The sequence below is a fragment of the Miscanthus floridulus genome, chromosome 4 (assembly GCF_019320115.1).
Source record: "Miscanthus floridulus cultivar M001 chromosome 4, ASM1932011v1, whole genome shotgun sequence".
Lineage (NCBI taxonomy): Eukaryota > Viridiplantae > Streptophyta > Magnoliopsida > Poales > Poaceae > Miscanthus > Miscanthus floridulus.
The window spans coordinates 103276213-103301231 of record NC_089583.1 but is presented as its reverse complement, the minus strand read 5'-3'; the positions used below and the strand labels follow the sequence as shown (position 1 = coordinate 103301231).

The following is a 25019-nucleotide window of genomic DNA, read 5'->3' as shown; positions in this document are numbered from 1 at the left end:
AAAACAGAATACGAGACTTGAAGATCTAGATGGAATCTTTGGACCACAAACTAACTGGTTAATATCAGAGTTAAGGCTGTCATATGAGGTACATACAGACAGCTGAGCCGGTTTGATTACATTTATAAGCAATACAAATATGTACTGGCTTCAAAGTAAAACTTATCTTTGTAAAAATAGGATGGAGAAATGGCAATCGTCGCTGATGATGATGGAGCAACGACAAGCATAGCTGATGATGATAGATCTGAAATTCAACAATACCATTGGCAAACTGATATATTCAATAACATGGACATTGATGAGGTACATAAAAAATGATCTCTTCAACTATTTCAGTCCACACTGAAAAATATATATTTTATTATAAATCACATTACTCAGAAACTAAGACTGCTGCTAATATATTTATAGGTGCAGCATAAAAATCAAGATGACCAACCAACAATGGGAGAAAATGACTTGAGGATCATAGCAGTAGAACCAACAAGTTCACATATTACATCAACAGTAATAGATGATAATGAACATGTAAATGGCAGCCAGGAACTGGCAGAGGAAGAGATTGAAGAATTCATTAAAAATGAGCAGGTTGCAGCATCTGAAGGCAACAATGCACCAATCAACAGCAAGTACACCCCACAGCTATCGATGGAATTTAAAAGTAGGGATGATGCTCACCATTTCTTCAACTTCTATGCATTCCTAGCTGGATTTCAAGTTGCCATAACACATACAACAAGAACTCAAAGTAAGAAGAGAAATAATGAGGTAGTCAAAGTGATAATGAGATGCACTCATCAAGGAAAAAAAGGAACCAATGCGTTTAGAGCAAGAAGAAGCTGAAGTAGACAAGGATGTTGGAAAGAAACTGGTAAAAAGAAGGAAAACAAATGTTCAGCAGAAGTCAGATTGTCCTTGTGTTATGATGGTGAAAGAAGAAGGAGCTGTATGGAAGGTTAAAACTCTTAATTTGGAGCATAATCATGAGCTATGCCCTGGAGATAGGGATTAGCTATTTTCTGGTCATAAGTATATGATAGAAATGGAAAAAGGACTTATCAAGACTCTGAACGATAACAATATCCTGACTAGGAAGATGGTTTCTATTCTATCGTATCTTAGAGGGGGGCTTACAGCTATACCGATGAAAAAGAAAGATATTAGCAACTACAGGACAAGGCTGAACAGAGAAGTTAGAGGATCAGATATGACACAAGTACTGGATTATTTCAGAAAGAAACAAACTGAGGATCCATCTTTCTTTTACAAGTTTGATTTAGATGAGGACAAGAGAGTGAGAAACTTGTTCTGGACAGACTGTTCTTCTATGAAATATTATGTAGATTATGGAGAATGTGTAAGTTTTGACACGACATATATGACCAACCGATACAACTTACCTTTTGCACCATTTGTTGGAATCACCGGACATGGGCAAAGTTGCCTTTTCGGATGTGCTTTCCTGCATGATGAGACAATGGACACTTTTAAGTGGGTATTTCAAACTTTCCTTCAAGCAATGGGAGGAAAACACCCTCAAACAATCATCACAGACCAAGACATGGCGATGAAATCAGCAATAGAGCAAGTCTTCATAAACACAAAGCACAGAAATTGCTTGTTCCACATAAAGACCAAATGCTACAATAAGAATGTCAAGGTCTTTGCAGCAAATGAAGGACTATATGAAGACTTCAAAGATATAGTGAACAATAGTCTAACGGTGGAAGAATTTGAGCAACTTTGGAAGAGAATGATTGAGGAAAGAAACCTTCAAGGGAATAACTACTTTTATAAGATGTGGGAAATGAGGAAAAGGTTTATCCCGGTCTACTACAAAAATGACTTTTTCCCTTTCATACAGACCACATCTAGGAGTGAGGCAACAAATATGAGGTTCAAAGACAATGTTGGGCCAACCTATATTATCATCAGCTTTCTGAAAGAGTACGATCGGATTGTTCATACCATAAATCGAGCAGAAAGGCTAGAGGACAGCTATAGCAAGCAGAAAAGGCCAAAGGAATTTATATTCGGCTACAAAATAGAGCAGCAGGCACAACAGCTATACAACAGAAACATATTCAAAAAGTTTCAGCTATAACTGAAGGCAACATCAAGGCTGAACTACAGGAAAACTAAAGATGGAAAAACATTTGAGGTGTGGCAAAAAAGTAACTAGATTCAGGAGGTTCATAGGTTCAGGAGATATACAGTAAACACTAAACTAACACAAGGAGAAGAAGAATTTACCTGCATATGTGCAAAATTCAGCAAAGATGGCATATTCTGCTCTCATATCCTGAAAATAGTCATTGAAAAGGAAATCTGCACAATTCCAGATAAATACTTCTTAGACAGGTAGAGAAAAAAAGGATATGAAGGTACATGTTGAAAGACAAGAAGAAGAAACACTTGAAACAAGCTCATTGTTGAGATTTAACATATTATCCAGGAGATCAACAATACTGAATTCAAAAGGATCAAAAAATGAAAAAGCCATGGAATACCTTATGGCAGAATTCGACAAGATGGAAATCAATTTAGATAGAATGCTATGTGCTCAGCAAACAGGTGAAGCACAAAATGACCAGTAAGGAAATGAAGGACAAACTATAGCAGCATAAGCTAGAGATCCATAGACTAAAATAGATGATCCAGAAAGAATTCAGAGAAAGGGAAGGCCACATAAACCTATCAGAATGAAGACACATATAGAAGAAATAAAGAAGAAACTGGTGGCAGCAGAAAAGAAGAAAAAGAAGAAAACAAATGACATAGATAGTGCAGGTATAAAATTTAAGGACATACAAATAGAATTTGAATCCAAATGCAAAAATTCTTATTTATGTGAACTAATAATGTTTTGTAGGCTCTCCGGTGAAGCCAAAAAGAAAGAAGAGGAAGGAAACATCAAATGGTAGCACTGATCCCAAAGCCACACCACACTAAGGACACGGTGATCAAAGACATGCAGCAATTCACGATGATCAGCAGATAGAAGCAAAATTTAAGTAGCCAACATATTTATGTAATTTATGTAATGAGCATGATGTTACAGACATTAAATTAAATTATACCTAGATCTAAAATTACATATGCTAAGAACTACAATTGCAGTGCCCAATATCTGTAATTTATATTATCGGTGATTGCAATTGTGAAACTCCAAGTAGTATAGATAGAGTGATAAGTACAGTTACCCAAATGTACAGATGAAAGGGTCATAAGGTGCCTGAGTAAGTATTCAGAATCTGACCTGTTTCACCTCTCCATACCACAGACAGGGAATAGCGACGAAACCGACAACACCAGGAACAAGGCATAGTAGAGCAGGCTGCAATAAGCCCCAAAAATAATTATAGTATTAAACAAAATTGATCCTTGAGGGTTGCCAATAATTGACAATTCATAAATTTTCAAATTTCCTTCAACTGTAGCACAACAAAACAACTAAAGATGATTTCTATCCTATCATTGTCATGGTCTGAACAAGCCTAATATACCGAACACACCAAAATGTTGTTGTTTTAGCTTCAAGCAGAACAGACAAGAAAAATCCCTACGCTGTTCACACCCAATTAGAATCTTCATCAGAAAACACTTATGAATGTTATCTTAGAAAATATAGAATATCAAACACAGTCGATAGTTGACAGGATGCTCATATTTATTTAGAAACCAACAAGAAGAATAGTAACAACCAAGCCAAATAATTGAACTTGATGACATCATACACTGTTGGGAGTTGGCTGCTTGTCATGAATATAGATAAAGTATTATCCATTCTCCTCCATTAACCACACACACAAAATTTGAGGGACAAATATATAGATTGGATGTAGTAAGCACCTATAAATGGTGTAACAAATATAGGCAAACGAAAGAAGCATAGGAACTGACCAAGATCAATATTTGGATGGCTTCAAGTAATTTTGCAGCGGCACTAGCTGATGGTTGTGAGCTTGTGTTCGACAACCGAAGTGCCTATCACCTCTATCTCTTCAGCTCAGTTCTTTTTCAGATGGGAGCAAGTACATTCTCCTGCATGCAACCAACAGAGTAACTAGTGAATTAGTCTCACCACAAGAGATTACACAAATTTTAAATGAGAATTTGATGAAAACTTTCCAGATTTACTTAGCCTTCACTTATTTAGACATACTTGCAGAATATATAGATGAACTAGCACAAAATGACAAAATCACTGACAGATGAACAAGCACTGCATGCAAAACGAGATCTACAGACAGCACCAAAAATAGCTCCAAAAAAATAAAGTTAGCAAGTGGGCCTAACCAACACACAAGACCCCACCATTCCACTAACATGAAAAATAAAAAAGGCAACAAACAAAAGCAACCAGTACAACAGATCTGCAGATATAATCATAAAGTGCTACCTACAAAAAAACATATAGTCTACCTGAAAAACAAAATGCAGCTGCCAAACACATCAGAGCTAGTAAATACATCTACAAAAATGCCAGCCTTAGCAAAATCGTCACCCCAAAAACTAGTAAACTTATATTACTGAGTGCTGACACAGGAAGTAGTGACCAAATAGCTAGTACAGGAAGTTATGGGAATGAAAAAGGTGCAGTCTTACATGATCTGCCTCCTTACTTGGCCAAAATAAGGTCCAATAGTTCAGCACCCTCACATAGTCTGCAAAAATAGAAGGTAAGACTTAAGAGTTGGTTTTGTGTATAAAGACAAATGGTGACTGTGGTGACTTAAGACTTAATATTTAAGAGTTAGTCTGCAAAACAAAGAGATGGGGAACATCTATTTGAAATCACAGGATCATTTATGCCATTATTAGCTACATTTTAGAACAAGGAAGGTCCTAGGTGTGTGCTGGCACAATCACAATAAACAGAATACAATTTTTACTACAGAAAAACAAAGACAAATATTTCAAATGTGTTACACAAATCACAAAAACAATTTTTTCTATGGAAGGACAAAGACAAAATACGGTGTGTGCTAGCACAAATCACAATAAACAAATGACAAGGAGGCAAATAGTTCAACGCCAGCATATTGCATACGCTCAGAATTACAATTGCGGTGCCCGATACTTGCAATTTCCATTATAGCTTATTGCAATTTACTACTTATAAATGTGCAATCAATAAATGGATACTAAACACAGCTTTCTTGTATAATATAATAGAGTTAAAAAGATGTGAGTTCATGATATTCTACTACAACAGCCACAAGACAGCCCAGCTATCCAAAACCATCAGCTACTAGTTTGAGGTTTAATTAGCTGAAACCAGCATGCTAAACTATCAAATGACTTTTTCAGGTAATTATGATGTCAAAAGAAATACAAATGTATTAGCAACCATCAGACAATCAAGTACACAAGTAGGAAATTAACATTAGGAGAATAGGTTAGCACATTAAACTAAGATAACAGAAATACAATGAGTGTATCGTACCGCCTTAGCCACCTTGTATTCGTTAATAGCCTTGTGAGAAGTGTAGGAGAACTTGGTGTTAGGGCCCAATTCAGGGACAATAAAATGACTATAAAAGTAGAACAAAGTTTGTCAGAAAAATATTCAATACAAAATCTGAAACTAAAATTACCATTAGTAGCAGGCAAAGGACTTACTAGTTGGTGTCGAACCACTTGGTCATCTCCATAGCAGGGACAGTGGCATTGCCCCTGGCCATGGAGAAGTAGGTGTCAAACCCAATCTCTCCTCTAGTCCATGAGTAGCGCTCTAGGATAGCACCGAGCATGGCGGTGTGTGTTGACACAAATCACAATTAACAGATTTCAAGATGTGTTAGCACAAACAAGTCATAAGAGACAATTTGGAGCAAACAATAATAGAGAAAGCACACACTAACCGGATCAGACATCATCTTTAGAAGAACAAGAGGGACCTCCACAAATCTCAAGCTTGTCCTTGTCTTCGCTATCAAAGGTTACTACACTGACACATAGTGGACAAAAATAACAAACAAACAAAGAAGAACATAAACTTAGAATAATGGTTCAAAAAACAGTTAACATCAAGCATCCAAATAAACCATCCAACCAAATATTATCATCCACTTTAGTTTAGCCTCTTGACTATAGATTAATATTTACAACCATTTCAGCACCAACTATTCCCATCAACGTAGCTGCTTCTTTACAAAGTACCATGCACTCATAGCATGAACCTACACACTACATGACAGGAACCTAAACACAAGATCCAAACACAACACGCAGGTCATGCTCTCTTATAGTACTATTCGTAGACCTGAGAAAAAAATATTAGAAACAAAAATCAATTGAGTACATGATGGAACAATACACAAAGTGACATTGCAACTAGTACTACCTCAGCATCATATTTCATCACTTTAGATCGACCATCTTCAGAACTATTGTATTCATTGAAAATCATGTCATTGATGTACTTGATACGAAGATGCCCAATATCAGCTTCACAAAACTTGTCCATCAAATAGACATTTAGCTCCCAAAGCTCTAGATTCTTCATCGCAAAGATACCACTATCATTGCTAAAGCTAAAACAAAGATATGAGAAAGACAAGACAAAATATTATAAGCACCACACAAAATGATATGATCTAAAAAAAAGACTGTACACTACCTACTTCTCAGTCTGCTGAGGTACATCTGCATAGATTACTTCATATCCATGGAACCCAAAGTCAATTTGAACAACTTCACTCTAGACTATGGTCAAGTTTGGTATCTAAAAGCAGGTAGAGGAAATAATTAGTGTGCAGATATATATTTTTTCTTATTTGAACAAAATTTCATATTGCATTTAAACAAAATGATGTGAATCCATGTGCTGCTGCCACTTACAAATTCATCACGGACAGCTTTATGGAAATATGAGTCTGCTCGAAAATGTAGAGTACAGGAATCCAAGATTACAATCAATCTTCGAGTGATATACACAACAACCACATACCACCGATCATGGAAGAGAATTGGAAAATAAAGCAGACAAAATAACCCAAAATAAAAAGGAAGGGATTATTAGCACAACTGCAATGCACACAACATATGTGCTAAAGCTTAAAAAATTAAAAGAATGTGTTACTTACATATTGGCTATTTGCTAATGACCTTGCACGACCAGCACCCTTAAAGCATTTCACTGCATTATCATATAGCTCCTTCTCCTTGCTATCATTAGGACCATGATTTCCAATAAAATAGTCCTACAAAAACAAATTGGTCAATATTATTTTATTTGATATAGTTACCACATGTAATTGAGAAAAAAAGAGAAACAAATGACACTTACACCAACTTTAGAGAAGAAATAATGCTTGTAAGAGTTCTTAGGGTGTTTCTTATGGAATAACAATCTGCACAAAGCATTCACTACAAAGTAATGGACCTTTCCTTGAGGCTTAAGAGAACTTGCAAGTGCACTTAATTTCACAACCACTTGCCCATAATCGATTACTGCAAGACTGAGACAAATGAAAATAATTCATAATTACTTGATTCAAGTCTACTCAAGAGTGGTGAAAATGGTAAGGACGTTGTAAACATTGAAAACTTACTTGGAATGTTCAGTTTCTGCCATCTTCAAAACAACCTCATATATGTCAGTTTCAAGTCTGGAGACTGTTATCTTCGAATGAGGCATCATATAAGGGCTCAACTTGTATTTGCTTGGGATCACTGTCCTCCTAGGACGATGAACAGCCAACTTTGCACTAGAAGAGTACCAAGGACCTTGGTTTGAAAAGGACTTAGAGTTGTCTGATAAACCATTGCTTCCCATACTTTTTGCAGAAACAGAAGTCCCACTTCGATGGGATGGAAGAGGTGTAGGTGCCTGCAAAATCAAGAAAAAAACATAAAGTTGTTCGAAAATCATAAACTAAAAATTGACATAATAGGTACCTCTATTATGTCTGATTTAAATTGACATAATAGAGGTATAAAGAATGGGACAATAGAAATGCTTCTATTGCCTTCATTGTCTATATATACACCACTAGTACCGATAAGGTACACTAGAGTATCGATACTACATGACTGAGAGCACTTGTACTAGCTATTATATGACTGAGAGCAGCCCCAACTACTAACAAATTGTTCTAAATTGATAAAACTACAAATCCCATTTTACAATCCCATTTTGCAGCTAGAGGAACAGGAGCAATTAATTCTTCAGGAGTCTCAGTAAAAGGTAAAGACTCCATTCGTACAAGGTCCTAATCAAGAAAAACTACGATATTAGTTACAGAAAAGAGGCCACAAGATATGTCACAATACAAAATTGATCTAATCTAATAAACAAGCTTACAGTTTCAACATTGTCATTTCTTTTGGTCTGAACAGTTTCCTGATTGCTCACATTACCGCCTCCACCAAATGGATTAGACCTCATCCGGTCAACAAACGTCCAACCATCTGATGCATGGCAAAATTGGAAGTAGAAACTGCTCTCGAATTGAACCTATCAAAGAGTGAAAGTAACTCAAGTGTTAGTACAATAAGACAAGTTACAAGAAACTCTTTTTTTTGTTCTATGACTTCAAACCAAAAAAAACACAGAAAATACAAAACTCACATTTAGTTGGACATTCTGATGTGTAGTTGGAGCTTTAGAAGGTAGCACTCGGGCTTCTCTTTGAAGATTATCATCTGAAGTACAAGCTGTACCAGATACTGGACCGACAGGACGCCTCAGTTTAGGATCTTCAACATAATTTCCTAAATCATCCTCATCATCAAACATTCTAAAAGATGGCATGCTAGGACTATTAAAGTAGGGAGCATTATTCTTCATACAAGATTTCTGAATAGGTGCTTTCCCTGCTTTATCAAATACTAAATTGGTAAAGAAGGTTCAAACTTACAGGTGACAAAGAACAGATATTGCACATGTCAAATACCATAATTGCAGTATTTAAAATCTTTGATTTACTGCTAACAAATGTGAAATCTAGAAATAGGTACTAACCAATACGATCCAAAGTAGGAGTTGTATTTTTAGCCAGTTGAGTTTCTTTTGAATGGCAGGGAATTGTTTTTGGGTCTGAAACATGCAAATTAGGACTAGAAGCATTTTGGACATTCTTCACTGCACAAAGACCTTGATCACTCTGATTTAGAGAACCAATAGGATTCCTTCTACTAGACGCGTCTCCTGCACAGATACCATGCTCAAACATGTGTCTTGTTTGTATCATAGATTTTGTTAAACATTTTTTCATCAGCAGGACAAACCTGGAGTGTTCTCAATCGTATCGGTCGAGGGTCTAGCAGCTCCACTAGTTCTTTCACCTACCTGAACAATGACAATTTAGTCAGCTCCAACAAAAAACAAAAAATACTTGAACTAAAATAAAATTGAACTGAAATAAACTGAATGTGATCTGAACTAAACCAGACGCAAATACACACAAAAAAGATCCAAGCAATAATCCAGTAAACCAATGTGATCTAAACTAAACCTAGTGCTTTACATACTAAACTAAAATAAAATCAAACGCTGATGGATAGAGGCGATACACAGCCTTATGGTGTTCGAAAATAGAGCTGAAAATAAAAATTTGTGAGGTGCACACATAGAAAAAACAGCAAAACACAGAAACTCACTTTTAGTTCAAGCTTCTGATGTTTGGTTCTAGCTTTAGAAGCTAATATTTGGGCTTCTTCAACAAGTACAACATTATCCTTTGTACCTCCAATTCCAGCATGATCCAGTACACTTGCCTAAAATTCACAAATACATATTATTTACTGCTAATAATAATATGTTTTTCAATCTGCAGAAATTCCTTCCAGCCAATCGCTTGAATATAAGTGAAAATTGAACTCTTCACATGAGAAGCAACAATGACTTGCTGAAGCAAAAAAATCAGCCAAAAAGGCACGTTGCATGTGTACCGCTGGAAGAAATCAAGCAAGAAACCAGATTGCTGATCTACAAATACAATCAAACAGACTGGTGCACCTACAACTTTGCTACAGTATGCAGTAGCAAGAACCCTTCATGGTATTAAACACACAAAATACTACATCAATGCAACAACAGCAAATAGCAAACTTGTAAAGGATTGAAAAATTGAGAGTTTCAGACATAGCAGCTGTATAACTATATTCAGAGAGTTTCTGACAACAGAAATACTACAGCAATGCAATTGGATTCAGATAGTTTCATGCACAGCAGTAGTGAAATGTTGAGAAGTATAACTCTAAGCTACTTGTTTAGTTATGGCTGTAAGTAGTACATTGGATTAGCACTTGTTCTATTTTTTAAACCAAATAAATACATATAATCTAATGGGGCACCGGTGTTGTCAGTGTCCATTTACAGTAAAAAGCATGTCAAAACAAAAGGAAAATTTTGAATGCACATGATCCATCAATTTAGAAAATACAAAACAAAAGGAAAATGAATAAGATGTAGAAACATTGACCTCAACATAATCATCTTTTCTGCAACTGAGAGGGGATTTTCCAAGACCTTGAGATAGTCCATATCGAGTCCTAGAAGCTACACTATCAGGAGTGGAAGTTTGTGACGCATAGTTTTTCCTCTTCCTCTTCCTTCTACCTGAATCTGCACCTCAAAAATATTCATAAGAGTATGAACAAGAGATACAATGTTAACTCAATGCTAAAAAAATGCTACAAAAAACACTTTATGTACCTTGAGCTGATGAGTTATTAGAAGAAATAATTACAGTTGCCTGAGAAACACCACAATTGTCACTACCAAAAACATTGTATGCACTATCTGAATCAACTTTTTCAGTCACAGAAACTTCTTCATCATTATTTTTAGTAGCAGTAGCCATTGTGGGATCAACAACTTCCACATTAAATACACCAGCAGTAGGCAATGTGGTATCCAAAACATCTTCCATAATGGTATGAGTTGAAGCAGCGGGCATTGGGGCTTCAAATTCATGAGCCATTGCATTATCATCTTTGTGACTAACATTGGCTGGAGAAGGGATTCCGGCAGCAGAATTCTCAGGTAGTGGATCATCATCAACTACACGACCATGACGGTTTTTCATGTACTAGAACATTGAGATGACAAGTTTATCAGGGCTCCTGAAACCATGTGTTGTGTGATGTTCTTGGAAAATGCCACACAAAGCTTCATTGTCCTGTCATGTCAAATTAATAGTAATTTAAAATGGCAAAAATTATGGATTCTGCATATTAAAATAGCAATGAACTAAACCACACAAATATTAAACTAAATGAAATACTCATGAACATACTGAACAAGGCACCTACTTATTCATCAAATAATCTATAATTAGTATACAGAGAATCCCAAAAAGAAGCACAAGCATCAACTGGTAACAAAGATTCAGCATATCAAGTTTCCTCAATAGATTTGACCTACACAAAAAATTACAGTTAGTCAGTCAGTAATCTAAACAAAAACAAAACAAACATGACAACACTTATAAAACCTCAAACCAAGACTTACCAAGCGCTTTCCATACTTCTCACCAGACACACGATCATAAGAAGCATATTTGTTAATCATCGAGCCCTTCCAATAGAGGATCCTTGGTAGATTTGGGGGGGAGCTCATTATGTTTTCCAAAGTTGACAAAATCAAGATAATAAACCTACAAAAGATTTCAAAGACATCACTAAAATAGGGTACATATCCAAGACAAACAACAGAATACAGAAACACTTACAGCAAGAAAATATCTACAGCCACCAATAGTGCTTCTATTCTTCTTTCTGTAGTTTGAAATCAAAGCAAACAGCCAATCAAACACAAACTTGGACCAATCCCATTCTTTCACCTTAGATACACCAATCAAAGCACCAAGGTACTGCGGGCTGGGAAGAGTACTAGAGTTTACACAGAAAAGTGGACAAAGCAACAACCATAAAGCACCGAAACACATCATCATCTGACAAAGTGTCACCTAACAACTTCTCGCCAAAGGTCTTGATCAGAGGCAGAGAAGCCTCATCGATTTCAGAAAGAAACTTGGTCTTTGCAGAGTCATTATGATTTTCCCTAATGTCTTCACCACCTATTGGAAGGCCTAAGAAAAGATGAACTGCCTCTGTAGAAAATGGGATCACTTTCCCTCCAACAACTATGTCACAGCAATTCAAATCAACTTGATCTGCTATCCACTACACAAAGCCTCTAGGTGCAGAACAACCATCATACTCCAGCAAGGTACCAAAACCATGATCCTGAATAATCTTCTTCTTACGCTCATCCAATTTCACAATTATCTCTCCAAAATACTTACTATTGAACCTAGAGGATGCTCTCTCTGATGTACTTGCAGCAGCACTTGATTTCCCTTTACCCCTGCCTCTGATAGTTCTGTTAATCTAAAAACCGATGTAAAAAATAATATAAAAATTCTAGTTAAGCTACTGAATTTAGTAAACATGGTGACAAACAAAAAAAATATTAGTTAGGTACTGAATTTACCTTTCTAGAACGCACCCGGACGCCAGACTGTCTTGATTTCCCTTTGTTGCCAACAAACTTAGAAAACTGTAAGAAAAAATACTTGTTAATCTAAATATTTCTAATATTTGCTATGTGGGATCATGTGGCATGTGTGCATAATTGATATTCTGACACCCCCTGAAACTCCCCGTGTTCAACTTTAGTATTTGGTATTAGTGCTTAATTTTCCTACTTGTTAATCAATGATAGACAAAATCAACTAATGCTTATGCCCCAAAAGAGTACTTTAAAACAACCTTCACTATGCGTTAGATTGAGCTAACTTTTGCTAATATAAAGCATATTTTTTAAAGAATGTGTTATGCATGTGTTTCATTAAGAGGGGAAACAACCCACAGAAGTATAGTACAAAAAAAACAGGAAACAGAACAGCACATGAAGTGCCTAGGATGACAACTGCGCTACAATTTAAATACAGGAATCTTCACCACACAAATTTCAGAACATACTCCAGATAAAGCTTCCTGCACATGCTTGAAAGTCTTTAGCATCTCAGCAGTATCAATATCATCATCTGTGGGATTTTGATCCTAAAAAAGCCAACAACATATATCATATTATTATAATACACAAGTGCACAAACAAAACAAAATCAAGTGAACTTAGTACCTGGCCAACATTCATTGAATCAAAGTTGTTTTCTTCTTCAGACTTCATAGCAAAGTCATCCTCACTCTCACCATATCCAGAATCACCATCAGAAAGAAATAAATCATCATCCATGGCTACATAACATAACAAAAAAATTGGTTAATGACCTCATTGCTAGCTGCAGCTAATAAAAAAAGAAGCAAAATAACTAGCTCGAAAAGTAATTGGACGCTTACAGAACAAATAAAAAAATAACTAAGAGCCTTCCTGAAAAAATAACCTGAAACTCCAAGATCACTGGAATAACTAGAGCCAAATATATTATATATCATAGTTCAATATAATAATTACAAGCCAGCAATAGCTGGTAATCATTAAAAAACCAATACTTATAATATCAACTAACCAAACTACAACTCAACATCATCACCATCGTTTACACTAGGATACCTATATCGGCACAGAGGGCACGACTTATCGCTACCAAGCCACTCAAAAATGCATATCTTATGGAAGACATGCATACAAGGCAGCACCCTCAGTGTCTCCATGGCAGCCTCTAAAGCAGCTTTGTCATCATCCTCTTTTCTGATATCTAAGACACCCAAGCAGATAGCATAGACCACATCGTCTTTCAAAGGCAACTCTACTAAAATAGGTTCCCTTTCAATGTGAGGAGCTGACGATTGAATAACAAGGGGACATGAAGAGCTCCACATGTGCCTGTCCATCTAAACTCAAACAATCAAAGATGAAAATATTAAATCAATGTGTTTCACTGGGAACTACAAATATTGCATCATCTATGTCAGACCGCAATGTTGTACAATAGAAATGAGATGCACTCCTTAAAAATATACTGCCCAGTCCCAAATAGCCCATCCAGAAGAATATCGATGCCCCAAAGCAAGAACAATTGCATGCTCCAAGTTAACTAAAATTGCATGCTCCAAGAACAGATATTGCACATGTTACACACCGTAATTGCAGTAGTTGAAGTGTGCAATTTACTACTAATAAATGTGCAATCAAGAAAATGGTGCTTCTAAATAAAGTAATAGAATAAAATCACAGTTCAGTAGAATTCTAATGCAGTTTGCTTTAGGGACAACCAATGTTGACAAGAATAGAGGCAACTAAAAATTGATGTATACAATCTTACCAAGGGACCATATGGAATGTCAGTAAAAAGAAGTATATAATCAAACAGGCAGTTTACAGGAAATGACAAAAAAAAGATACTGGATGATAAGCATCCTACCGAATCAGAAATGTAAAGTTGCTGAATTCATTCATGACTTTGATATCATGAATTACATTTATAGTTGCTGAATTAACAACCTATCCTACTTCAATTCTTGGACCAAAGACAGAAGTTCAAAAATCATGTCAATATCATAATTACTTGATAAAAATCATGTCAATATGACTATAACAGATATGCAAAAAGCTTTCATGAAGTGCATGCACTGGCCCATTTGGATATCATTGCATCAAGAAAAGGACAACAATTCTATAGTTTTAACACACAATCAGCTAATTTCATCGATGATCAAAGGCATTACAAAAATTCCTATAAGCCATAACAAGGCTACCTGTCTGGCCTAGGTACAGTGCAATGCAACTTATCCTCACGCAAATCTAACAAGACAAATCATCATTTTAACATTGGGACAAATTATCAGTTTGGCCGTAATAAGCATGCAGTCCTGAATCACCTTAATTCAAGTCTCTTGTGAAATTGATAGAAATTGAAAAGGGACAGCTGAAAACATACAAACATATAAGACATAGAAATGATAGGACTCACTACAATATTATTACCTTGCTGACAGCCTTCAGTGGGTACCCTCCTCCAAGCCTTGGATCTCTGCAAGCTAGGGTTACTAGCCATCAACAAAAGGATGTCAACTAGCCATCAACAAGCTTGATGTACAACAATGAAACCAATCATAGATATAAAAGGTCACAAAAAAAAGGATGACACATGATGTATACAAACTAGGGAAGAACAGCCTAAAAGCTGGCAATGCTTCAATCTGTGGTGCACACAAAACCTGAAAATAAAGGACACATTAGCATGGAGGAACTGATTGAGATAAAAACACACATTGTGGATTCAACCAAATCTTCACTACCTAAAAGAGCAAGAACAACAAATGAATAGACAGTGATGATGCCACACACTGAGACTAATACATTATACTAAAAGCACTAAATAGACATACTGAAACTACAACAGAGTGTACTGAACCTTGTATGCAACAGAGGAAACAACACAAAAGAACTAAATCTGATTGAATCATGAGTTCAATAACTCATAAACATCAAACAAAACCCAACAACACAAAAGAACAATCCATCAAACCAAACCCTAATTAACAAGTTCACCAAAAAACAAGATCTACACAGAGCCCGCAAACCAAACCAAACCCTAACAAGGACTAATAGAACAAACCCTAGACGCATCCGAACCTCACCCACACAGAGCCCGCATCCGCTCATCGATAGACAACAACAAGCAATGCATCAAAACGAGATCTACAACAAGCAATGCATCAAAACAAGATCTACAAACACAACCCAAAGCTCATCGGAATGCAGGACGAAGAAGCTTCGCCCTACCCACCGCCTGAGCGAGGCACCACAGCACTATGGGAAGCGAAGCGCAAGGAAAGCGCCCCCACCCACAACTCCGCCCCACCCATTCCCTGCCGTAGACAACCTCCAACCTACCCGCCGCCTACCAGCGCCACCGTGAGATGCAGAGAGGATTCGGCTGCAACCTAATCCTCAACCACATCCGCTGCCGCAACCGAATTGACAAACACAACCCAAAAAAAACCCTAAACCCAAAACAAATCGGAACGGAATCCAAATCTTACCAACACAAAAATGGGATCGACTACGAACCTCAACAATGAATCGGAGACGAAGAAGAACGAGCTGGAGCAACTGCCGCTTCCGCCGATCAAATCGCCTCCAGCGCACCGGGAAGCAGCTAGTCGATAGGTCACCAAGTAGATCAATAGGATGAGGCGTCGCTGCCGACGATACATTGCCTGGTCACCGTGCCGGGAGGGAGAGGGTTGCCGTCGCCGCGATGTGAGCGAGAGCAATGGGACACGACCCCTCGGCTAGCCGGCGATGTGAACGAGAGAAATGGGGATGTGAGCGAGAGAAATGGGGGAGCCACGTGACCCATCGGATACCCGGCGCGACTTCCAAAATACAAACAGTAGCAGTGGGACCCATGCATCAACCAAACAACGAAAGGGCACCTCACTCTCAACCAAAACCAGCGCTCCTAGCCCTCCATCGCTAGATGAACGCGACAAAAATTCGTGTGCTGCCAACAAAACAAACACACGGGCAACAGATAGCAATCCTGAATTAAAATACTCTTATATATTATTCTGGGACAGAGAAAGTAGAAAATAAAACTAAAATATAAATCAACAATATGAAAGAAAGATAGAACTAAAATATCTCTAACCAGCTCTCCGGTATTATATGATGATATAAGCGATTGAATTGAGTGAAAGGAGATGGGCAAGAGCACCTTAAAGGCCAATAAAAGCGGTGAAACTCTACCGTCAAAGCTAGGACGGACCAACCCTCCTGCGATGCTTTTCTTTTAACTTTCGACCCTGTATGCTATCTTTATTTATCAAATGCCACTATTGAATTATAAGCTTGCCGTGCATCAGATTATTATTAATGATTTTTAAAGCTTATGGCTTCAAAAATATTGGTGCCAATTAATCTATTTCCTCAATTTCAAATTATATGCCGTTCTTACTTTTTAAAATGCATAGCTTTTTGTAACACCCTCGGTGTTACATTGTACTGTTTTTGCTAAAACTCTACATGAGCATCTTACTTGTATGTGAATGTGTGTAATCTAGGGTATAAATCAATTTTTGAAAATTGAAACGTTCATTTGAAACGTGAACCGAATGTTTCATGGTAGGTCATGTTGTATCGCTTAGATGGGGAATTACTCGCGGTCGGGATCGAGAGTCACTAGCTAGCTTAGTGGGCAGCTTGGAAACCAAAAGTGACACGAATCTGAACGAAGGACTTAGTCGTTTCTTAAGTCGGAGGGTGTGTCGATGAGGCATAGTTCGAACATTTTTAGGAGAGGATCGACTTAAGAAGTGGCGAGGTGTTTTAGGTTAGTTTGATAGCCCTATATACCCTATGGAGCATAGAACAATTGGTTTGGCGTTTGGAGCATCGGGTTCAAGTTTTTGAGCCACTTTAAAAAGCGTGCACGACACATTGTCCATCTCCGGGCATGGTCACCACCTCTGCTCGGCCTGGCACTGCTACTGGCCTACCCAGCGCACGCTGCCGCATCGGCCATGTCCCCACTGCTGCGCCTTGGTACGCGCTCACGCACACCGCACGCGTCCAGACGCGCTACCCACCCGAGGTCATCGCTCGCTCACTAGCGGAGGCCAGTGGAGGCGAAGCTGGGCACTGCCCCCCTTCATCCACACTCTGGCCACTGCAACTCTAAATCAGCTCTGTGACTGACGCCTAGAAGTAGGAAAGTTAACATGCATCCACTGTAAAATGTCTAAGCCTACATCAGTCGATTATGCTAGATGTAAGCTAATACTCTCAAAGTTGTACGCTTGTAGCTTGACTGGCCCCTATTTTGTTTGGCTCCATGCTCTGCCACTGCGCTCACTGGTGAAAGGTTCAAATATGGCTAGAGGGGGGTGAATAGCCTATTTAAGAATCTACAAATCAACTAGAGCAATTTGATTAGTATGACAAATAGCAAAATGCAAACTTGCTCTAGCTCTACAAAGGTTGCAAGCCACCTATCCAACAATTCTAGTTGCAATGATTACTAGGCACACAACTTGTAATGTTACTACTCACTAAGAGCTCTCAATCTTGTTACTCTAAAGAGCTCCACTAGATAAACTTAAAATAACAAAGCAAGCTCTCAATTCTAATTACACTAAAGAGCTTGCCACAACTAGTTTGTAAGAATATAAATGAGTGAGTAGGGTGATTATACCGCCATGTAGAGAAGTGAACCAATCACAAGATGAATACTAAATCAATCACCGGGAGAATACCAAAGGGTAAGAGACAACCAATTTTTCTCCCGAGGTTCATGTGCTTGCCGGCACGCTTGTCCCCGTTGTGTCGACCAACACTTGGTGGTTCGGCAGCTAAGAGGTGTTGCACGAACCTCGTCCACACAATTGGACACCGCAAGAACCTACCCACAAGTGAGGTAACTCAATGACACGAGCAATCCACTAGAGTTACCTTTTGGCGCTCCGCCGAGGAGGTACAAATCCCCTCACAATCATCGGAGATGGCCATGAACAATCACTGACTCGTGCCAATCCTCCTCCGCTGCATCAAGCTGTCTAGGTGGTGGCAACCACCAAGAGCAACAAGTGAATCCCATAGCAAAACACGAACACCAAGTGCCTCTAGATGTAATCACTCAAGCAATGCAATTGGATTCTCTCCCAATCTCACAATAATGATGAAACGATGATGGAGATGAGTGGGAGGGCTTTGGCTAAGCTCACATGGTTGCTATGTCAATGCAAAATGGCCAGTTACCATGGTCTTTGGTACCCAAATGGCCTTCTTCTTTGGGCCTACAATTGGTGTACCAATGAACTTAGCCTTCACACCATTAGCACCCTTAACAAGCATGTAACAAGAATAAAATTTAATTGAGGATACAATAGGTAGCTTGTTCTTGTTAATCTTGCAATATTGCTCTACATGCCCAACTTGCTTGCATCTATTGCAAAACCAACCATTGCCCTTCACAAAGTTAACTTTAGGAGTGACAAAGGTCACCTTATCTTTCTTAGGGGTATAGCCTAATCCCTCTTTGTTGAGAGAAAACCTTTGGCTATCCAAGCACTTTAGCAAGCGGGCATCTCCACCATAGGCATTGCCTAAGGCATGAGTGAGCTCATTCACCTCCTTCTTGAGAGTCTCATTTTCCACCATTAGTGAGGCATCACAAGTGAGACCATCACTCAAAGGTGAAGTAGAAGTAGTAGTGCTACAAGAAGTGTTAGTGGGAGCAACTACAATGGGCTTATAAAAAGTTTCATCAATAAGATCACATGTTAGTCCCACATCACAAGATATAATCACTTGCTCCTTCTTGGCTTCCTCTTTGACTTGCTCGATGAGAGAGGAGTGAGCTTTCTCAAGCTTAGAGTGAGCTTTGCCAAGCTTCTCATGGACTTCCATTAGCCTCTCATGAGTGGCATTGAGCTCATCAAGGGATTGCTCAAGAAATTTGACTTTCTTGTTCAATTTCTTGCACTCCTTTCTCTTCATCTCAAAGCAAGTATGCACTTGCTCACACATGTCCATGAGCTCCTCCTTGGAGTACTCCTCATCATCATCATCACTCCTACAAGCATCACTTTCACATTCATCATCATCACTCACATCATATTTTACCTTGGTAGGTTTTGCCATGAGGGACCATCCTCTTACCAGGACTTCCTCAAGACTCACCCACCCACCTTCACCCCGTCTAATGAGCCCCTAGATGCAAAGCACTAGCTTCACATTCTAGAGCAGAAGTTTATGTTGCTCAACGTGGCCGACGAGCAGAAGGTACGCTTTGCAGCGCAATAGCTTCTAGGGTCCGCAAGCGCATGGTGGGACACCTTCTATGCCATGGTGTAGCCTAATCATTCGGCAACCTAGCAGGAGTTCACCACCGCATTCAGAGAGTTCTTTATCCTTGCTAGTGTCATCAACCGAAAGGTGACTGAGTTCCTGGAGCTACGCTAGGGGAGCATGACAGTGATTGACTATGTGAATAAGTTCAATCACTTGGCCTAGTATGCTGGCATTCATGTGGACACTGATGACAAGAAGAAGGACCACTTCTTTCATGGTCTCTCTCCCATCCTTTAGGAAAAGCTATACATGGTAAACTATCAGACCTTCGGGGCACTGATGAACGCCGCCATTGCCATGAAGGGTTTTCAGTGGGAGTCCCAGGCTGAGTGGAAGAGGAAGCGAGTGGCTATGGGATCTTCTAGCCACCCTCAGATACATGTTGTTCGACGGGGGCCCTATCGGTCATTAGGCGGGCCTTCGTTCTAGTAGCCCCAGCAAACTTCCCAAACTTCCTCCATATAGTACTGTGCACCCCCGCAGCAGGTGCAGCCCCAGTAGTCTTAGTGATAGCAGGTCCCACCTCGTTAAGGGTTTGAGAACAAGCTAGGTGCTTGCTTGAAGTGTGGCAAAGATGGCCACTATGCCCGAGCTTATCCCCAAAACCAGCCAGCTCAGTCTACTCAACCGTCAGCAAACTCCAGGCTTGTCAAGAGGACCATAATCAAGAAGAAAGTGCCCAGTAGATCTGGCTAGCTGCATTTCACAGATGTTAAATAGATTTTGTAGCAAGATCTAGTGATGGCTGGTATGTTTACCATCGACTCCCATCCAGCTTATGTGTTGTTCAATTCTGGTGCATCACATTCCTTTATGAGCATGGGGTTTGTAGAGTGGCACAATTTATCACTTATGGCTATGTCTTATGCCTATAAGATTCATATGGTGGGTTCATAATTGTTCATCAATACCCGCACAGATACAGTAAGTTTGGTATTAGCCACCCATATTTACCACCTATAGTTTATGGTAATGCCTGGGCAAGGCATTGATGCTATTCTTGGAATGAACTGGTTGTGGGTGTATGAGGTAGTCTTGGATATGAAGAGGAGAAGTGTGGAGTTACGACTTCCTTCTTCTGAGGAGAGGATGTCTCTTATTGTACCCTTAAATCAAGTCTTACTTATTGCTGCCCATGCTGAAGCCTCTCCTGGTCTTACCTCCATTCCGGTAGTATGTGAGTTCTCAGATGTTTTCCCTGAAGATCTTCCTAGGTTGCCACCGGATAGAGAGGTAGAATTCTCCATTGAGCTAGAGCCTGGTACTGCCTGTATCTCCATATGCCCGTACCGCATGGCTCTAAGGGAACTAGCAGAAATGAAGAAGCAGCTGGAAGAGTTGATGGACAAAGGTTTCATCCATCCTAGTTCTTCACCATGGGGTTGCTTGACTATTTTCGTGAAGAAGAAGGATGGTACTCTACAGATGTGTGTGGATTATCACCCCCTTAATGTGGTAACAGTTAAGAACAAGTATCCTTTGCCCCGTATAGATACTTTATTCGACCAGCTGGCCGGTGCCAAGGTGTTCTCAAAGATTGATCTCTGATTAGGCTATCATCAGATCAAGATCAGGCCACATGATATACCAAAGATAGCTTTCTCTACTAGGTATGGGTTGTATGAGTACCTAGTGATGTCTTTTGGTCTTACCAATGCTCCTGCCTTCTTCATGTACCTGATGAATTTAGTTTTCATGCTGGAGCTAGATAAGTTTATGGTAGTTTTCATTGATGACATCCTAATCTATTCCAAGAATGATGAAGAGCATGGCCCACACCTTCGGATAGTACTAGCTCGACTAAGAGAGCACAAGCTGTATGCTAAATTCAGCAAGTGTGAATTTTGGTTAGATCAAGTATAGTTTTGAGGGCATGTGTTGACACCTGACGGCGTATCAGTAGATCCCAGCAAGGTGCAAGATGTATTAGATTGAAAGTCTCTGAAGTCTATGCACCAGATTCATCAGTTCCTTGGTCTAGCAGGATACTATCGGTGTTTCATTCCTGATTTCTCCAAGATAGCCCAACCAATGACCAAGCTACTCCAAAAAAGAAGCTAAGTTTGATTGAAGCCCAGCTTGTGAAGAAGTCTTCCAAACTCTGAAGACTTTTCTAACCATTGCTCCTGTGTTGGCCCAACCAGATATTGATAGGCCCTTTGATGTATACTGTGATGCCTCAAAAACAGGGTTGGGGTGTGTGCTTATGCAAGATGGGCGTGTGATAGCTTATGCTTTGCGCCAACTGAAGAAGCACGAGGTGAATTACCCCACTCATGACTTAGAGCTGGCTGTTGTAGTCCACTCTCTGAAGATTTGGAGGCACCATCTGTTGGGTAACAAAGTACATATTTTCACTGATCACAAGAGCCTCAAGTATATTTTCACCTAGTCTGAGCTAAACATGAGGCAGAGGAGATGGTAAGAATTGATAAAGGATTATAACTTAGAAGTCCATTATCACCCAGGAAAGGCCAATATAGTGGCCAATGCTTTGAGCCGAAAGTCACATTAGGTTGAGGAAACAACTTTGGCTCTCGACCATACTGAAGTGTTGGCTCACATTGCATTGACCTTAGAATTGCTGGAGCAGATTATTTGGGAGCAAAAGGAAGACCCCGAAGAAATTCTCCACATTAGAAAATTGATGGCTAAAGGGCGTGGCCCTCACTTTAGTGTTGATGGGCATGGAGTGGTGAGATACAGGGATAGGCTGGTGGTTCCATCCAATGAAGAGCTAAAAAGGAAGATTTTGAATGAAGCCCACCATTCAAAGCTGTCTATTCATCCTAGCAGCAACATGATGTATCATGATCTTTGCCACTTGTGTTGGTGGTCTAACATGAAGCAGGACATCACCCGGTACATCACGGAGTGTGACACTTGTGGTAGAGTTAAGGCAGATCATATGCATACTCTAGGATATTTGCAGCCTTTGCCCATTCCTGTGTGGAAATGGAAAGATATTTCCATGGATTTCATTAGGGGTTTACCCCGCACAACCAATGGTTATAACTCTATCTGGGTCAGTGTGGACCGCCTCACCAAGTCTGCTCATTTTATTTTGGTGAAGATTTCATATACAGCCAGGAAGTATGCGGAGATATACTTTGATCGAATTGTGACCCTACACGGAGTTCCCCTGACTATCATCTCTGATAGGGGATCAGTTTTGTCTCTCGCTTTTGGGAGCAACTCTAGGAGTGTCTTGGGACTAGTCTCCTCCGTAGTTTAGCTTATCACCCCTAGACTGATGGCCAAACAGAAAGGGTGAACCAGGTGCTCAAAGACATGTTGAGAGCTTGTGCCATTTCTTTTCCAGAGAAGTAGAATGAATGCCTGAAGTTGGCTGAATTTTCTTACAATAATAGCTATCAAGAAAGCATTCGCATGGCACCATTTGAAGCTCTATACGGAAGAAAGTGTAGGACACCACTCAACTGAGTTGAAGTGGGAGACCGTGGGTACTTTGGGCCTGAGTTCATCAAAGAGGCTCGAGATTGAGTGAGTATTATTTGAAGTCACTTGAAAGCAGCTTAAAGCTGATAGAAGGCTTCTGCCGATAAGCGAAGAAGGCCCTTGGAGTTTGCAGCTGGAGATTATGTGTATCTCAAGGTGTCTCCTATGAGAGGGGTGCATCGATTTGGTATCCATGGCAAGCTAGCCCCTTGATATGTGGGTCCTTATCAGGTGTTGGAGCAGTGTGGCCTAGTTGCTTATCATCTCCAGCTTCTAGATATTTTATCTGCAGTACACAATGTGTTTCATGTATCACAATTGAAGAGATGTTTGCGGGTTCCGAACGAAGCTATGGAAATTGAAGGGCTTCCCCTCCAGCCAGATTTGACTTATGTTGAGCATCCTATCAAAATCTTAGATGAGAAAGAAAGAGTGACCAGGAATAGAGTGGTAAAGTTCTACAAGGTGCAGTGGCAAAACCATTCAGAGGATGAAGCCACCTGGGAACAAGAGAGTTACCTATTGCAGCATTACCCCCACCTTCTCGCCGGTTCGGACAGTTAGTTGCTACGCCAAAAATGTATTTTCTATCTCTTTCTCAAACTAGGCACACGAAATCTCGGGTCGAGATTTTGTTTTAGGGGGGTAGATTTGTAACACCCTCGGTGTTACATTGTACTATTTTTGCAAAAACTCTGCATGAGCATCTTACTTGTATGTGAATGTGTGTAATCTAGGGTATAAATCAATTTTTGAAAATTGAAACGTTCATTTGAAACGTGAACTGAATGTTTCATGGTAGGTCACGTTGTATCGCTTAGACGAAGAATTACTCGCGGTCAGGATCGAGAGTCACTAGCTAGCTTAGTGGGCAGCTTGGAAACCGAAAGTGACGCGAATCTGAATGAAGGACTTAGTTGTTTCTTAAGTCGAAGGGTGGGTCGGCGAGGCATAGTTTAGACATTTTTAGGAGAGGATCGACTTAAGAAGTGGAGAGGTGTTTTAGATTAGTTTGATAGCCCTATAAACCCTCTGGAGCATAGAACAATTGGTTTGGCATTTGGAGCATCGGGTTTGAGTTTTTGAGCCACTTTAAAAAGTGTGCACGACACATTGTCCTTCTCCGGGCGTGGTCACCACCTATGCTCGGCCTGGCACCACTACTAGCCTACCCAGCGCACGCTACCGCACCGGCCACGTCCCCACTGCTGCGCCTTGGTACGCGCTCATGCACGTCGCACGCGTCCAGATGCGCTACCCACCCGACGTTGCCGCTCGCTCACTGGCGGAGGCCAATGGAGGCAAAGCTGGGCACTGCCCCCCCCCCTTCATCCACACTCTGGCCACTACAACTCTGAATCAGCTCTGTGACTGACGCCTAGAAGTAGGAAAGTTAACATGCATCCACTGTAAAACGTCTAAGCCTACATCAGTTGGTTATGCTAGATGTAAGCTAATACTCTCAAAGTTGTACGCTTGCAGCTTGACTGGCCCCTATTTTCTTTGGCTCCATGCTCCGCCACTGGGCTCGCTGGCCGTTCGGCCATTACTGTCGCTCGGTCCGCTCTGTTGTTGCGCACCGGCCTTTCGACTCACATGCACACACGCGCGCACTAGGGTCCATCAGACCTGGATGCTGCCTCCTCCATCACATTTGTCTGCATCACTGCCGCCACCGCGTCTGCTTGCGTGTTTGGCTCGTCCGAACCAATGTCGCCACTCTCCCGAGCGCTCATGCGCACCTCCTGCACGACCTTCACTGCTCCCATTGACGCAGCGC

General features: G+C 39.9%; 2 protein-coding genes across 2 annotated transcripts; both read left to right on the top strand.

Annotated features, from left to right (window-relative positions):
* Positions 1–1564: 1564 nt before the first annotated feature.
* On the top strand, positions 1565–2107 carry LOC136548961 (protein FAR1-RELATED SEQUENCE 5-like). Its single transcript, XM_066540302.1, has one exon. It carries the CDS (start codon positions 1565–1567, stop codon positions 2105–2107), a length of 543 nt encoding a protein of 180 aa, XP_066396399.1.
* Positions 2108–20752: 18645 nt separating this feature from the next.
* Positions 20753–21328, top strand: LOC136548960 (uncharacterized). The gene is made up of 2 exons (XM_066540301.1): positions 20753–21131; positions 21243–21328. Exons 1-2 carry the CDS (start codon positions 20753–20755, stop codon positions 21326–21328), a joined length of 465 nt encoding a protein of 154 aa, XP_066396398.1.
* The last annotated feature ends 3691 nt before the right edge of the window (positions 21329–25019 follow it).

Bases quoted from the DNA above. Each gene is read 5' to 3' on its own strand.
- LOC136548960 (XM_066540301.1), top strand. From the start codon at position 20,753: ATGCCTGGGCAAGGCATTGATGCTATTCTTGGAATGAACTGGTTGTGG. The intron at 21,132-21,242 runs GTTTCATCCATC...ATGTGGTAACAG, and splicing joins GGAAGAGTTGATGGACAAAG to TTAAGAACAAGTATCCTTTG.
- LOC136548961 (XM_066540302.1), top strand. From the start codon at position 1,565: ATGGCGATGAAATCAGCAATAGAGCAAGTCTTCATAAACACAAAGCAC.